The sequence below is a fragment of the Astyanax mexicanus genome, chromosome 9, assembly GCF_023375975.1.
Source record: "Astyanax mexicanus isolate ESR-SI-001 chromosome 9, AstMex3_surface, whole genome shotgun sequence".
NCBI classification, from domain to species: domain Eukaryota; kingdom Metazoa; phylum Chordata; class Actinopteri; order Characiformes; family Acestrorhamphidae; genus Astyanax; species Astyanax mexicanus.
In genome coordinates this window covers 32,906,981-32,923,662 of record NC_064416.1, presented here as the reverse complement: position 1 = coordinate 32,923,662, position 16,682 = coordinate 32,906,981, and the positions used below count along the sequence as shown (strand labels likewise).

Genomic DNA, 16,682 nt, shown 5'->3' with positions numbered 1-16,682 from the left:
TGTAATGTAATCTCTTGTCCATGTGGTTCTATCAGCTATTGTTTGTTTCAGCTTGAGGTCATAACAGATGGCCGGACATTTAAAAGTTCAACTTTTGTCTCGTCAGTCCACAGAGTTCTTTTCCAAAAGTCTTAAGGATCATCGTGACGTTTTCTGGCAATATTGAGACGAGCTTTAATATTCTTTTTGCTCTGCAGTTTTCAGTCTTGGCACTCTGCCATGCATGCAATTTTTGTCCTGAACTGAAGGAAGTGAGAGCTGCAATTTGGATGTTGTTGTGGGGTGTTTTGTGACTTCTTGGATGAGTCGTCACTGTGCTCTTGGGGTAATTTTGGGCGGTCGGCCAGTCCTGGGAAGCGCCGTTTGTGTATAGTACCAAAAATTTAGAAAAGACTTTATAACCTTTTCCAGACTGATAGATCTCAGTTACTTTCTTTCTCGTTTGTTCCTGAATTTCTTTGGATTTTGGCATGATGTCTAGCTGTTTTGTGAGGTAGTGATTCTTAGTGATTTAATAATTGAGAGTAGTATTCAGTAATAAGGCCTGAGTGTGGCTGGAGAAATTGAACTGTGTGACAAACCACAATTAAGTCATGTTTTAACTGGGGGCAAAAAAAATTCACACAGGCCCATGTAGGTTTTTTCCTCCCTTATTAATGAAAAGCTTCATTTAAAAACTGCATTTTGTATTTACTTGTGTATTAACAGCTCTGAAATGCAGAAATGAATCTACAGTTCTGTAAAAAGAAAAAGAGACCACCTAAAAATTAGTTTCTTTGATTTTACCAAATTTAAAAGCTCTGAAATATAATCAAGAGGAAGATGGATGATCACAAGCCATCAAACCAAGCTGAACTGCTTGATTTTTTGCACCAGGAGAGGCATAAAGTTATCCAAAAGCAGTGTGTATGACTGGTGGAGGAGAACATGCCAAGATGCATGAAAACTGTAATTAAACCCACAATTATCCCACCAAATATTGATTTCTGGGAATTTGGGAGAATTTGGGAGAAATGTTGTCCGTAGTATGTAGAAGAAAAACAACGTTCATTTTACCTAAACATTTACCTATGAAAAAAAAATAATCAGAAAAACTGATTCAGAAACTGAATCAGAAACTCTTTTTTTCCAGAGTTGTATATTAATTCATTAAATTAATACAATTATATAGAAAGAATAAAACTGTTGCCTGCAGGCAAATAAAAGTAAAAGCAAAGGTAAGAAACACAGTGTGGTTAATTAGAATTTTCCAATTTTTGGTTGCATATGAGCTGAAGATAGCGTCTCTTTCTACAGATTTAGGTTTAGTCTGTTAATGACTGTGTGACTGGTTCTCTGTAAGTTTGTGTTCTGAGAAACTCGGAGTTTGTTTGTTGGTCATTGTGTTTGTTGACTGAACCCCTGGCCGTGATTCCTAGAGAGTCAAAGCACTAATATAAACATTAACACGAGAACCGGAAGAGCTGCTGGCCGGAACCTCCACTGGGCTCGGTGTGAAGAGAAAACCTTAAATTAAAAAAAAAAAATACACAGTAGTACACTTTTTTTGCTGTATCATGCATGTAATGCATTTATTGTATGTATGAAATATTAATACTGGACCCAAAGTCATTGTTTCATAAGAGTTTATAAATGTCACCAATGGAGTTAAGTATATCTTTTTTTTCTTGGTAATAACTGATTTTCTGTTTGATTTGCTATGCATTATAGAAGTAATAATTAGGAATTGTCTTTTTGTTTTCTGCTTGCAGACGATGGGTGCACAAATCTATGAGAAAAAAAAGGTCACCCCCTGCATTTAACTTTAATTTAACTAAATTAGTAAGAGCCTCCCTTTGGATAATTTCTGCATGGGTTATTATGTTTTAGCTGATGCAGGGAGTAGCTTCTCATTTATTAAATAACCATGTGGAAAGTAGGGGTTGCACGATTAGTAAGTGCTTTCTGCTGATTGTTCAAAACAATTGTTGACTAGTCATAAATTGCATAATTAAAGCAAAGGAAAGAACTTGGGAGATCGCTAAATTAATAAGTTTATTTATTTTAGCTGCTATTTTAATGCTGATTGACAACTAAAACAAATAGGTTAAATATTATTAGAAAAAACAGCTGACTAGGCTTAAAATTATACCTCCATATTTAATGTTTCTTTGGCAACTGGAAATTATTAGGACTAGTCTTTGCAACCCCTAGTGGAAAGAACCACATGCTACACTCTAAAAAACAGAGGTACGACATGAGTACTTTTTTGTACTCGAAGGTACACTCTTTATAATTGTACCCTCAAAGGTACAATATTGGTCTTTACAGGGTCAGATTTGTTCCCTCTGAAGTACAAAGTCATTCCTAACAGAAATAAGTACAAATTTGTACCATTTAACCAGCCAAAGGGTACATTCAGTATTCTGCATCACTGTACTAATGAACAGTATATATTTAAATTGCACATTTTTTTATTTGAAAGCCAGACAATTTTGGATCATCAAGTTTTTGAGCCATATTTAGTTGATGATAATGTTTATAATCTTTATGATCTTTACTGCCACAAAAACCATGGGTACAAAAAAGGACTTTCACTGAAAGGTACTTTTTTGTGCCTCAATATAAGGTACAGCCCCAGCGACAAGCTTTGTACTCTTTTAAGTACAAATCTGTACTTATATTTCTTAGAGTGTATGGTTGGGAAAAAAAAGTTGTAATTCTTTATGATATGATTATTGTGCATGCACACATTGCAATTTCAAAGCCACACATTGCAGCCTCACTACAGATAACTAAGCAAACAATAAAAAAAAAAAAACAGAGTGCATTTGCATGTATTGGTAGCATGGTCTGATTAAAGTTTCAATAAACAGTATCATATATACAGTAGCTGCATGACATACTGTATAAATTGCAGCACAAAGGTGTCCCGGTAATGTTTTCTATTAAAACTGAGCTACGTAAAAGTTCCGGCCAGCAGCAGCTCTCTTCCGGTTGTCATGTTTATATTCGTGTTGTTTTGAGTCTGTAGGAACCGTATACAGGGGCACGGTCAACAAACCCAATGAACAAAACACCCAGAAATTCTGAGAACTCAGACCATCACAGATCCAAACACACACTAATCAACACACTCAGTCCAAAACCAGAACTGAGGAAATATATGCCAGCTGTGAACGGGCCCAGTACATGTTTGCTACTACGTGTACATAGTAGCAAAAACATCCATAAAACAACATTATACAGACTATTGAATAGTAAATTTATTAGCATGCCCTTGCTGTTGAATGTTGATCTGTCTTTTTATTTTCCCTCAAAAACAAGACTTGAGTATATCAAATATCTTAGTATTGTCTGGAAAGACCTGCCATAAAACTGTTAAAAAACAAAAAAAAGTGTTAAAATAAACCAGTCTGAAGATAGCGTCTCTTTCTACAGATTTAGGTTTAGTCTGTTAATGACTGTGTGACTGGTTCTCTGTAAGTTTGTGTTCTGAGAAACTCGGAGTTTGTTTGTTGGTCATTGTGTTTGTTGACTGAACCCCTGGCCGTGATTCCTAGAGAGTCAAAGCACTAATATAAACATTAACACGAGAACCGGAAGAGCTGCTGGCCGGAACCTCCACTGGGCTCGGTGTGAAGAGAAAACCTTAAATTAAAAAAAAAAATACACAGTAGTACACTTTTTTTGCTGTATCATGCATGTAATGCATTTATTGTATGTATGAAATATTAATACTGGACCCAAAGTCATTGTTTCATAAGAGTTTATAAATGTCACCAATGGAGTTAAGTATATCTTTTTTTTCTTGGTAATAACTGATTTTCTGTTTGATTTGCTATGCATTATAGAAGTAATAATTAGGAATTGTCTTTTTGTTTTCTGCTTGCAGACGATGGGTGCACAAATCTATGAGAAAAAAAAGGTCACCCCCTGCATTTAACTTTAATTAAACTAAATTAGTAAGAGCCTCCCTTTGGATAATTTCTGCATGGGTTATTATGTTTTAGCTGATGCAGGGAGTAGCTTCTCATTTATTAAATAACCATACATACATAACCATACAATAGCCACACATTGCAGCCTCACTACAGATAACTAAGCAAACAATGTTTGCTACTACGTGTACATAGTAGCAAAAACATCCATAAAACAACATTATACAGACTATTGAATAGTAAATTTATTAGCATGCCCTTGCTGTTGAATGTTGTTCTGTCTTTTTATTTTCCCTCAAAAACAAGACTTGAGTATATCAAATATCTTAGTATTGTCTGGAAAGACCTGCCATAAAACTGTTAAAAAACAAAAAAAAGTGTTAAAGTAAACCAGTCTACCGGTCATGATCTATTGTCCAGCTTCTCATTTTTTATACACACTATATCAGATATCTTCAGATAACTCTGTGGACTACATGAATAATAAGATATTCCTGATGATAACCAGCTAGTCAATAAGCTTTGTGAGAACCTTGGGGAGAATCTGCCACAGTCTGCCCAAAATATGACCTTCTTATTAGACTCTTAATAATCTTACCTTTATTGGCAGATTCCCACCAAGGCGGTTCTCATGCTTTGAACACTGTTAATGTGTTAAATTGTATTTAATATTCTAAGTCGGTTTGATGTGCAATGTATATAGTTTTTTCAACATTTACATGTTTTCTTTTACAAAACAAACTACAAAAATAGTTCAACATTTTTTAAATGTAGTAAAATATTTAATTCATACTGAGAAAACAGTCTGAGCAGATTCAGAGGGTCTTAAGTTTAACGGTTTATAGGGTCTATAAGCCAAATCAACCAAACCAAACTTTGTTTGGATAGTAGAAAGTTTTCTAAATGTTACAGTTTATGTTCTTGTTAATGTTCTTGATCTGTCAAGTTTTCTGGATGTTCCTGGAATGTTTTTATTTAACGTTTTAAACACCACTGCAATATCACTGTCAATGTTTAATTTTTTTATTGGGAATGTTAATTTTACCTTTTCCATAATGTTTGTATTTATCTAGCTGGGAACATTATGTGAGAAACATTCTAATAACATTTTGATACAAACCATTATTATGTCACATGTTTTCAAAAAAAGTTCCTGGAACATTGTTTCTGTAATGTTATGGGCTAAAATTCTTTGTTAGCTGGAAAAATAGGCATGTTTTCACCTCAGCTTAGACCATCTAAAACCAGCCACCACCATAGTCTAGTCTTGTGCCTACATTTTTCAGCAGGGACATATTGTAGATTTTATTTTTATACTGAAGCAATCGTATTATAATAATCGGAATCATATTTCAGTAATTTTGTCCAAAAAAGAACTAAAACTCACTGTCTCACTGATATAACACAGTGTGCCTACACCAACAGATGACATGGCTCTCCAAACCATCACTGCAACCTTTATTTTTTTTTAAGAGTGAATGTGAATGTGAATAGTCTAAATCTTCTTTATTGAACGGTTTTCTGTTGTTTTTGCTGTTGTCTTTGTGCAGTAGCTAACCCAGTTCTTTCTCCAAAACTATTTAGGGAATATTGCTTATGTTCAACAAAACAAGAAAACACAAGACATTCTCATTAAGACATGTTGTGTAAATCCTTTACCCACTCTATTCAAACCATCCTGTGTACAGGTAAACACTACCCATGCTACGGGCAGCCTGAGAACACCACGTGAATGCCTGGAGATATGTTTTCAACAGAAGAGAGAGAGAGAGAGAGAGCACATTTCCCAATTTCTGAGTCTTTTGGATGTCTGTGAGGGAATTTCTATTGCAGGTAGGTTCCATTCTTTATTCATTAAATCAATGAATTAACTCATTTCCGAACTAATAAAGTTTGCCATCATTGGAATACAATTAGTATAGTATTTTATTACAGTAGTGACATGCTGATAGAGCTGATGCAGCTGACGAGCACCTTAAATTATTCTGTTTTTTGTGCACAGATACAATAAAAGTAGATTGTAATGAATAAATAGTTATACATGTTTGGTCTTGAATTCTTATGAAAGAGATCCTGAGAGAAACTACCAAAAATACACAGTGATTAATTGATGATTATTATTTAAACCTTCCTGATTGAAGATACAGTAGAAGTAATAAATGAATGAATGAATGAATTAATTAATTAATTAATGTAGATATATGTTTAATTATGCTCAGCCATGTCTCAAGAGGTATTTGTACATATAACCTGAACCTACACCACAACTTAAAGCCTAACTTAAACTATTGCACCCCAACCTATATTTAAACTCAATCTATATCTCAGCGTAATTTAACATATTACACCTCAACCTGAACATACACTTAACCTTCAGCGCAAATTAACTCCCTGTTTTCGTAGTTCTTCTTCAAGTACATGACAGTCAAATGGGCAGGATCTATAGTGTGAAAAATGTATACTACTTGTCTGTCTGCAAATTTACAACAGAAATGTTCACTTTTAATTTTGAAATCTTTTTTATAGGCTATAATATAATATTATGGCTTGTTCTCTTTTTTATTGACAAAGCAAGCACAACAGATTGTAGAAATTAAAATCAATGTTAAAATAAACAATGATCTCTTCCCAGATTGACTACCTTCGATTGTGAGGATGACCCGAAGTTTTCCACAGCTGCTCATAGACTTCCTGACCAAATGGCAGATCCACCACAACCGCCTGGTGACCAAAGATGGCCACTGCAACATTGAGTTCATCAACGTGAGGTACAGAAGCAAGTACGCCTACATGCTGGACATCTGGACCACTTTGGTGGAGATCTCCTGGGCTTTTGTTATGTTCTTCTTCGTGGCATCCTTTCTTATCACCTGGTTTGTGTTCGGACTTCTCTGGTACTGGATCGCCCGCGACCATGGCGACCTGGCTTGGCAGCATCCTGTGGATTTCACGACTGCTTGTGTAGTTAATGTCACTGGCATGACCACCGCCTTCCTGTACTCTTTGGAGACGCAGACCTTTATTGCCTATGGTTGGCGGGCGATCACTTCCAACTGTCCGAGTGCCATCACTGTCTATGTGTTCCAGGTCATCCTCGGCACGATAATCACCTGCTTCTGGGGTGGTGTGGTGACGGCGAAAATCGCCTTACCAAAGAGACGAGCCAAGGCCATCATGTTCAGCGAGATGGCCGTCATCTGTGCCAATCACGATGCCCTCTGTTTGAAGATACGGGTGGCCAACATCCGCAAATCGCTGATGATTGGAACCCAAATTTATGGTAAACTGATCAGAACCAAAGTCACGCCAGAAGGGGAAACGGTCATCATGGACCAGGTCAACATCGACTTCAGTGTAGAATCGGGGAAAGAAAACATGTTCTTCATCTCTCCACTCACCCTGTACCATGTGATCGACAAGACAAGCCCCTTCTTTGAGATGGCAGTAGATAATCTACACCAGCAGGACTTTGAGCTGGTGGTGTTTCTGGACAGTGTCGCCGAGTCCACCAGCTTCTCATGCCAGGTACGGACGTCCTACGTCCCTCGAGAGATCATGTGGGGCTACCAGTTCCTGCCCATCATCTCCCGCAGCAAGGAGGGGAAGTACCGCGTGGACTTCTCCAACTTTGCCAGGGTGGTACCAACATCAACCTCGCACTGTGCTTACTGCTTCTACAATATTAATGGACACCCTCCTCCTCCCAGATATGGTGCTTGCAATGAGGGGTTTGAAATGACTGAAACTAGTGGCCAATAGTGCTGGAAATCAATCAATACAAGGAAACTGTAAAATTTGAGAGAACTACCAAAATGCTACTTTACTCTTCTTGCATATGTTATAAGGCATATTTGATGTCATCTTCACTGACCTAGTATCGAGTATAGAATGAATGTGCCTTTGTGTTTATATGAGTTTCTTTCTTTATGATGTATTTACAAAGTTGTTGAAATGATTTAGTTTTTATAGTTGTACACCTTGTAAAAAATATTTGTTAATTATGTAATACGTTCATAAGAATTCATTAAAATAAAAACTTGCATTAAATTACTCCCGTGTCTATGTTAACTTCTGTCTCTCTCCTTTTAGTTGCAGTCAAATCTACTCTGTTCATCTGTTTACAAATTCACAGATTCATAGTGGAATAATGCAGGAAAAGATGACACAATCCTACAACTAATAATTGTCCATATTTCGATCAATCACTACATTACAAGGTCTATAAGGATATTAGTGTCATCAGGTAGGCACATCTTTTCATCAGTGTTCCACTAAATCATACAAGCCTCACTTGTGACTAAGGCTGCACCCAACCCCAATGGTGCAGTTAAAGTATACTAAATGGCACCACAATACACTTGAACTTTAAGGATGTTTTCACCCTTGTCTTTTAATTTGAACCCATGAAACTTAAGTTTGGTACATTATGTTTTTTGAGTTTCTGGTGCAGGTTTGGAAGCTATCAGATCCAGTTGCTTTGTGTAGGGTTGCGTGATTGGTTTATTTTGCAACATGATGCTTCAACCTACCGCATTACTTTTGTGTAAATACAAACCAGCGATTATGAGCAAAACACCCATTGGCCAAGCCAAGGATGACAGTGGCAAAAAAAAAATCTTTAATATGAACCAAGGGGGACACATTCTCCTCTGTTCAGAACCACTTATGGAACAATGCTGAAAAAATGCACTGTACCAGTACATATGTCTTCTGTTATGATCTACTGTACTGATATAATTATAGTAGTGGTGGTAAGAAAAAATAAAAGTAATGACTATGATTAATGTTGGTATTAATTAATATTTCTGACATTTCCATAGCCCAAAATCCTAAAAAAATATATTTTGAATTAATAACCATTGATAACCATTGTATTTTATTATTAAAATCAAGTAATTAAATAAAAGCATTAATATATTGTTTACAAATGGTACTTTAAAAGTAGGATTTCATAACATGCAGTTATAGGAGTCTAAATGATATTGTTTTGTGTGCAAAGGTTTATGTATTTTAAATAGTCAGCACTGCTGGAGCAGTATTTGTATTAGGAGCTAACTGCGCTAAGCGCTAGCTCTTTCACCGTTCAGAGGCGTACATCGGCCTGTAGCCTGCTGCTAACCCTGGCTAGCACTGCTGAAGCGGTATTAGCATTAGCCGCTAAGGTGAGTATATCAGACTGTAGCCTGCATGTTTACTGTGTTAAAACAAGCTACATGGAGCAAACCGCTATAGCTAATATCACCCTGGCTCACTGGAACACTCAATGATTCTCAGTGAAGCGCTGTGAGGGGCATTAGCTGCTAATCGCAGCTAGCGCTAGCGGTTAGCTGCTAATGATAATATTGCTGTATCCAGCTTTAGTGGAAATCTGTTTTGGTGGACAGAACAGTGTTTATGTTGTTTTGTGAAAATCACTAGCATGTCCAAATGTTGTGTTGTGTAAATCTACCCACTTTTCCTGTAGTAAACACAGCAGCTGTAGTTTACAGGTAAACACCGTATCCAGCGTCCGGCCACTCCAGCAGGAGGGAGGAGGATCCGCAGAAACAACCGGGTCACAAACAGAGTCTGAAATCCTTTATTGGGGCAGCATTAGATTTACAGGAAGATCAGAGCATAATGCAGCACACACTGCATACAATCTCTTTAAGGACCAATTAAAATTATGCTCATTGTCTTTACTTTATATGATTTCTGCATTCAGGAGTCTGAAAACAGCCTGAGAAACAGCTACTAAAGGTAGGTTCCAGCTTGTTTGTTAGTTGTACTCTGTTTAAACTCTGTTCTATTTTCTCTCACACAGATAATATAAATATACAGTTAGAGCTGTAAAAATAAATATAACTTAACATAATGTTAACTTATTCTGCTCTACTTTACTGTCCTATAGATTACAGAGATCCTATACAAAAATGAATTAAATGTAAAATAATTTATACATATATACATTTGAAACGGTATGAAATTGGCTAAAAATCCATGCACTACAATAGATAAATAGATTTTTGGAACATGACATTTATTTTTATGTGGGTCAAATTTGTTTAGATTTACTTCTGTATTAATCTCAAAAGCAATTAAAATTAAATGAAAGCACATATTGCCTTTTACAAAAATGTCATGCATACAAAAATACCATGTAATTTAATTACAAATTTACAAATAATACTAATTTAGTCAGTTGAATGATTAAACTGTAATTAAACTGTAACTATAGAAAGATGTCAAATGTCTTTAAATCATATAAATTCATTAGAAATATTAATTGAGCATAATTAAAATAAAATAGATGTATATTTCTCACACTAATATAAACAGACTGATTGTATCTACTACTAATAGAGATTATACTGGAGATTATGTTTGGCTCCTTAAAATCTTTAAACCAGGTTTTGGCAGAAGCCCTTATTTTGCTGTTTAATTTGTCCAATATTCTACTTGTTAAATGGGTTATGAGAAAATCTAATCTCTAATAAAAGAAAATAAAATGCGCAGACAATGATTCTGGTCATCAAAGTATGTGCCACCCAATGCTTCGATTAATATCTGTAGAGCTCTTTCAACAGATTTTATCTCAACATTTTATTTAACTCTGGAGTTACTTAAGTTTGAGATTTTTATTTTGTTTCAGTGTCTGATTTTTTAAATTGCTGAAGAATTTAATTGGAAGACTGCATTCAAAGTCATTTCACAGTTATACAATAATACACAGGGGTTGGACAATGAAGCTGAAACACCAGCTGCTAGATCACAATAATTTATTGTGGCGACGGACAGTTCTGGTGGAAACAGGAGAGTTGAGGTGCACATTGAATTCTGAAAGGTTTTGGGCAGCGGTGGTTTTATGTTTTTTGGATACAATCCGGGTTAGCACCCGAACATCCCTTTCAGACAGCTTCCTCTTGCGTCCACAGTTAATCCTGTTGGATGTGGTTCGTCCTTCTTGGTGGTATGCTGACATTACCCTGGAGACCGTGGCTCTTGATACATCACAAAGACTTGCTGTCTTGGTCACAGATGCTCCAGCAAGACGTGCAACAACAATTTGTCCTCTTTTAAACTCTGGTATGTCATCCATAATGTTGTGTGCATTGTAATATTTTGAGCAAAACTGTGCTCTTACCCTGCTAATTGAACCTTCACACTCTGCTCTTACTGGTGCAATAATGTGCAATTAATGAAGATTGGCCAGGCTGCTCCAATTTAGCCATGAAACCTCCCACACTAAAATGACAGATGTTTCAGTTTCATTGTCCAACCCCTATACGTCCTTAATGATTTCCTTGAGTGTCCATTAGTCAGTTTCATTTAAAACATAGTTTTCTATTTTCTAACTTTACCAATGTCACCTTATCACTCTAAAATGATCTCAGAATGGTCATTTTTCCTAAAATAATTAGCATGTGTATAAAACACACAGCTTTGCAGTGCTTAATGTTTATTGATAAATATTTCTGTTTCTATCCTCAGATTAAACATATCCACATATCTCAACTATGACGCGAACCTTCCCACAGCTTCTCAGAGATTACCTGGACGAGCGCCGTATTAACAAAAACCGCCTGGTGACCAAAGATGGCCATTGTAACATTGAGTTTGGCAATCTGAGGTACAGCAGTCGCTTTGCCTACGTGCTAGATATATGGACCACCATCTTGGAATTCCGCTGGAGCGTCGTCCTCTTCCTGTTCTCTGCCGCCTTCCTCCTCAGCTGGTTCATTTTTGCGCTCCTCTGGTTTTGGATCGCGAACAATAATGGAGACTTATGGTGGCAGAACCCTTCACCTGATCATGAAGCTTGTGTAATGAACGTCTACGGCTTGACCACAGCCCTCTTGTTCTCGTTCACATCGCAGATGACCATCGGGTACAGCGTTCGAGTCATTAATCCAATCTGTCCTGGTGCCATCATCCTCCTCATTATCCAGACTCTTTTTAGTACGGTTGTAAAAGGCTTCTGGTGTGGAGTGGTCATCGCCAAAATGTCCCTGCCCAAGAAAAGAGCCAAAACCATTCATTTCAGCAAGAAAGCGGTCATCTGTCCTAAAGATGGCGCCCTCTGTTTGCAGATACGACTGGCGAATCTTCGCAAAACTCTGCTGGTTGGAAGCCAAATCTACGGAAAGCTGCTTAGAACCACAGTCACGGCCGAAGGCGAAACTGTAATCATGGACCAGATTAATATCAATTTCATGGTGGATGCTGGCAAGGACAACCTCTTCTTCGTCTGCCCTTTGACCCTATATCACATCATTGACAGGACGAGCCCCTTCCTAGAGATGGCTGTGGACAATCTGCAACACCAAGAATTCGAGTTAGTGGTATTTCTGGCTGGCACAGATGAGTCAACCAACTTCTCCTGCAATGTCCGAACATCGTACATCCCGCGAGAGATCATGTGGGGATACGAGTTCTTCCCCATCATCTCTCGCAGCAAAGATGGAACCTACTCTGTGGACTTCTCCGAGTTCGATAAAGTGGAACCTGTACCAACTCCACACTGTGCCATCTGCTTCCACAACGAGAAAGCCCATCACTTTAACCCAATAGACGGCATCGATAACCAAGTGTTTGAAGAAATTGAAGTCCCTCACCAGGGTGAATTTAGTCAGGAGGGAGGCCAAACATCGGTTAGTTTCCGAACTGTTCGCAAAAAATCCTAAATTTCTGTCCAGTTGTTTAAAACATCTACAAAAATGTTTGGTCCCACTTGTTATTAAGTGTTTTTAATAGATGTCTTGTTACACTTTAACATTAAAATGATCTTATTACTGTACATTTATGAGTAAGTGCATATTATGTAATTACATACCCAGCTAACAAAGAAAAACATTAAAGGAATGATTACAAAAGTTATAAAAAAGGTTTCACGAAGGTTAGCTTTTAACGTTACAGAAATAATTTTGCAGGAATGTTCTGAAAAAGTGTGACATAATAATGGTTTGCATCACAACATTACTAGAACATTTCTAACATAACATTATAGAAACATTAAATGTAATTTCCAAAATGAAGTTACATTGCAGCAAATTGTTACAAAAACATTTAAAAACATTAAAGAAAAACTTTCTAAGAACATCCAGAAAACGTGACAGACTGAACATTCTGTTAGTAACCAACAATTCTTAGCTGGGTATGTATTGATTTTTTGGCACTTTTTATTTGTCACATTTCACAATGAAAATTGTGACAAAGCAACTTTACAGTGATCCATGTCCAAGCCTCATTCAAATCAATGACAGCAGTGGAAAGAAACAAATCTCTCAGATCTAGAAGAAGAAATCTCAAAAGAGGAAACAAGACTTGAAAGTGGAATCCAAGGAATGGGATTCCTCCACTGGATGACAAGACAAAACACAACAAAAAGAAAAAATGGACATAATACAAGAATTGAGAATATGAGTGACACATGCTCACTGTCAGGCCAGTGTCCTCAGCATGAGGACATTACAGTAAGAGCATCTCAATACGTGGTAAAGAAATAAAAGTGTTTAGAGGATTGTTAAATATATTGGTGAGTTAATACAGTAATAAGAGCTTGATCCAGAGGAAGGCAGGCACCAACACCCAACCACGAACTCGCACCAGCATCAAGCAGCCAGCAGGGGCAGCTGAGGACATGGTTGAGAAAAAAGGAGAAGATGTACAAGAGGTTTAGAAATCTAAATATTCTAGTGTTGGGCCTGTTGAGGAATAAAGTTAAAATCAGAAAAATACAGCTCAAACAAATGTAAAACCACTCATCATATCACACATAGAATAAAAGTACAAGAAATGATCTGTTGTTCCTAACATAAAGTTGTATAAGTAGATACAAACACATTTACAAGATGTACATAGTACAGCATACAGTACATAGTCATTAGACACACAACAAATAAAGTGGGACCAAATGGTTTATTGAAAGTAGCAGGATTTTTTGTATGTCACTTATTTACATATCTTCAATTATTTTCTTCTGTTTTCTTCTGTTCACTTTTTTTGTTGCCTTATACTGTACTTGTTAATGCATTATATGATAGAGAAAATCAATAATGGAATGAAAGAATTGTTAAAAAAGTTTCCAATGGTTCATTATCATTGATTGTATATTTTCATGTATGAATGTGAATTACAATAATATACAAATAAAGATTATTTTGTTTAAAAAATTGATTGCAGATTATTATAAGGATTGTCACTCTAAAATCATAATAAATAATTAGAGAAAGTTACTATATTTCGTTGCTGTCAAATAAAAACATTTCTATTTTCTACATAATATGAACACACACTCGAGATTTCTTGATGAATGGACCAATAGAAATGCTTCAAAATGACCTGAAATGAACTCTTTCTGCATTTCTCTTTTGACTTCCACTAAAAGTTAAGAAGGTTTTGTTGCTTTCCTGTAAAGTTGCTGATCTGGAGATGTTTTTCAAAGGGCAGTGACGATATCCAACATCCCTTGTCCCATGACTTTTGACATGCTTCTGGTGAAAGCTAAAAAATGTTGCACTGATCTCTGGAATATGTGTGTGTGGATTTTTTTGCATTGAGTGTCGGTTGTCTGTTTGCATAGACAGTTCATGGCAGAAACCAGAGGTCAGCATCTTTACCATGTACTGCACTGTCCACAGCGTGTGGTAATGCCATCTATAAAGTACTGTTCTCTGTTTTCAAAATAAAATGTTTCATCCATCTGGCAACCTTTATCAGGCCTCACTCCAATTCCCATAGTTCACATTGCCTTGCCATGAGTTTGCTGGCCAGTGTTCAACCTCAATCACAAGATAACACCTCACTACCCATACAGGTGTGGGTGTTCCCAAGACAAACCCCAAGATTGTAAGGTAACTGATAAAAGTGCAATTGCAGTCCACATTATTATTTAAAAAAAAGAGGATATTGAAGGGTTCTCTATTATAGAGTAAAATAACTCTTTTTACTACTGTATTCGTCTCTGTGAAAGTCTTCTAATGTCTGGGCTCGAATTTAAATATTTATAAATGTAATAATATTTGGTAATACCATGGAGGATTCCATAATCCCAGGGTCCCATGCCCTCTTAATCTAGGCTTAATCTATATATATATATATATATATATATATATATATATATATATATATATATATATATATATATATATATATATATATACTGTATATATATATATATATATATATATATATATATATATATATATATATATATATATCCGCAAATATATTAATAATAATGTAAAAATACAATGACAAGTCGATGAATTAAAAATAAAAATAATGATCTTTCACAAAGAGTTTCTGCCTCATTTTATGAGTTATACTGGGATCATGTAATTTGTCTTTGTGTCCTCAAGGCTATGGAAAATATAAAGTAATATAAAGCAATAAGGCAAAAAAATTAGACTATTTAGTTTGAACATAGACCTAAAAAATTGAAGGCAATATTAAAGATTATCCTTTGTTTGTTTAGTCATTGTATGTTTTCACCCTATTTCTTTTATAATGAAATAGCATTGTACATGAAACTGAGTAAATACTTGCTGAATATCCCTAAAAAGGGTAAAAAAAAAAAATAGATATATTCTCAAAGAAGCTATAGGCACCCTAATTATTTGGTCCACTGAACTGAATTAGAACATTTTGTATCAGATTACTGTAACGGGAACATAAAACCGCACCTGGTAAAATACAAGTGCTGCACTGAATAAACAGTGTTTATAATATAAACACCATCCTCTATTATACACTGCGAAACACTCTATTCTAATATATATATATATATATATATATATATATATATATATATATATATATATATATATATATATATATATATATATATATATATATTAGTGGTGTCAATCGATTAAAAAAATTAATCAGATTAATCACAACAAAATTCTGTGATTAACTGCAATTATTCGCATTTGTTTTTCCTCAGACGTAAGTTATTAAAGTGGATATTTAAATGTATATAAAAGAATGAATGTAAGAAATGTAAAATGCAATTATATGTATATTAGTGGTGTCAATTAAAATAATGGTATATACTTGTATGTTTGAGGGGAGATAAAAATCAACGCAGAGTGCTGAAATAAAGAATGCATGATAATTTGCACTGTAAAATTGGTTATGAGGATTTCTGAATTCGAACTTAATTTTAATATTTAAAAAAATATCAGAGATGAGGTGCAGTGCAGTGCAGGAGCGGGGGTGTGTGTAAGAGAGAGAGAGAATTGAGCTGGAAGTCTGAACCGGAGTGTTACTGCTGGACACCTATGAGCACGCCATTCAGTCGTTCAGCCAGAAAATAGATCAATGTGTTGTGGCGGGGCAGAGTACAGCAGAAGTAGGAGTCAAACTTGGTGCCTTAATTAACTTGCGCTAAAAAACAGTAACCCGTTACTGATTACAAATTAACAGCATGCGTTAATGCTTTAAAGTTGAGGGGTGTCAACGTTAAAGCATTAACGCAAGCTGTTAATTTGCATTCAGTAACGCGTTACTATTTTTTTAACGATTGTTATATAAGATATATACAACATAACAATATAACAATCATGACCATGTAGACAATCAGATCTCCAAGAGATCTCCAAATTAAGCTGTACTCAAACCGCTAATCAAACTGCTGAAGCTTTTTCTATTTTGTTATCTAAAAAAAAATGGACAACCGCTAGAGCCCAACGTCATTGAACATGTTTCGAATTACTTTAAAGGCAAGAGGTGGTAAATGGAAGTGTGGAGTTATAAAAAACAGAGAGCGAGCCATACTGA

At 35.8% G+C, this 16,682-nt stretch overlaps 3 protein-coding genes across 3 annotated transcripts in view; 2 read left to right on the top strand and 1 right to left on the bottom strand.

Moving 5' to 3' along the window:
• The window catches only part of LOC103026716 (ATP-sensitive inward rectifier potassium channel 1), a 342,879-nt gene that overhangs the window by 197,958 nt on the left and 128,239 nt on the right, over positions 1-16,682 (bottom strand). The gene's annotated exons all lie outside the window — the stretch shown is intronic.
• Positions 5,660-7,970, top strand: LOC103026111 (ATP-sensitive inward rectifier potassium channel 1). Its single transcript, XM_007250996.4, has 2 exons — positions 5,660-5,753; positions 6,553-7,970. The coding sequence occupies exon 2, from the start codon at positions 6,576-6,578 to the stop codon at positions 7,677-7,679; it is 1,104 nt and encodes a 367-aa protein (XP_007251058.3). The 5' UTR covers positions 5,660-5,753; positions 6,553-6,575; the 3' UTR covers positions 7,680-7,970.
• LOC103026427 (ATP-sensitive inward rectifier potassium channel 1) lies at positions 9,439-13,879 on the top strand. The gene is made up of 2 exons (XM_007250997.3): positions 9,439-9,659; positions 11,391-13,879. The coding sequence occupies exon 2, from the start codon at positions 11,417-11,419 to the stop codon at positions 12,581-12,583; it is 1,167 nt and encodes a 388-aa protein (XP_007251059.3). The 5' UTR covers positions 9,439-9,659; positions 11,391-11,416; the 3' UTR covers positions 12,584-13,879.

What these genes read in the sequence shown, in the direction of transcription:
- LOC103026111 (XM_007250996.4), top strand. Translation starts at nt 6,576, where the DNA reads ATGACCCGAAGTTTTCCACAGCTGCTCATAGACTTCCTGACCAAATGG.
- LOC103026427 (XM_007250997.3), top strand. Translation starts at nt 11,417, where the DNA reads ATGACGCGAACCTTCCCACAGCTTCTCAGAGATTACCTGGACGAGCGC.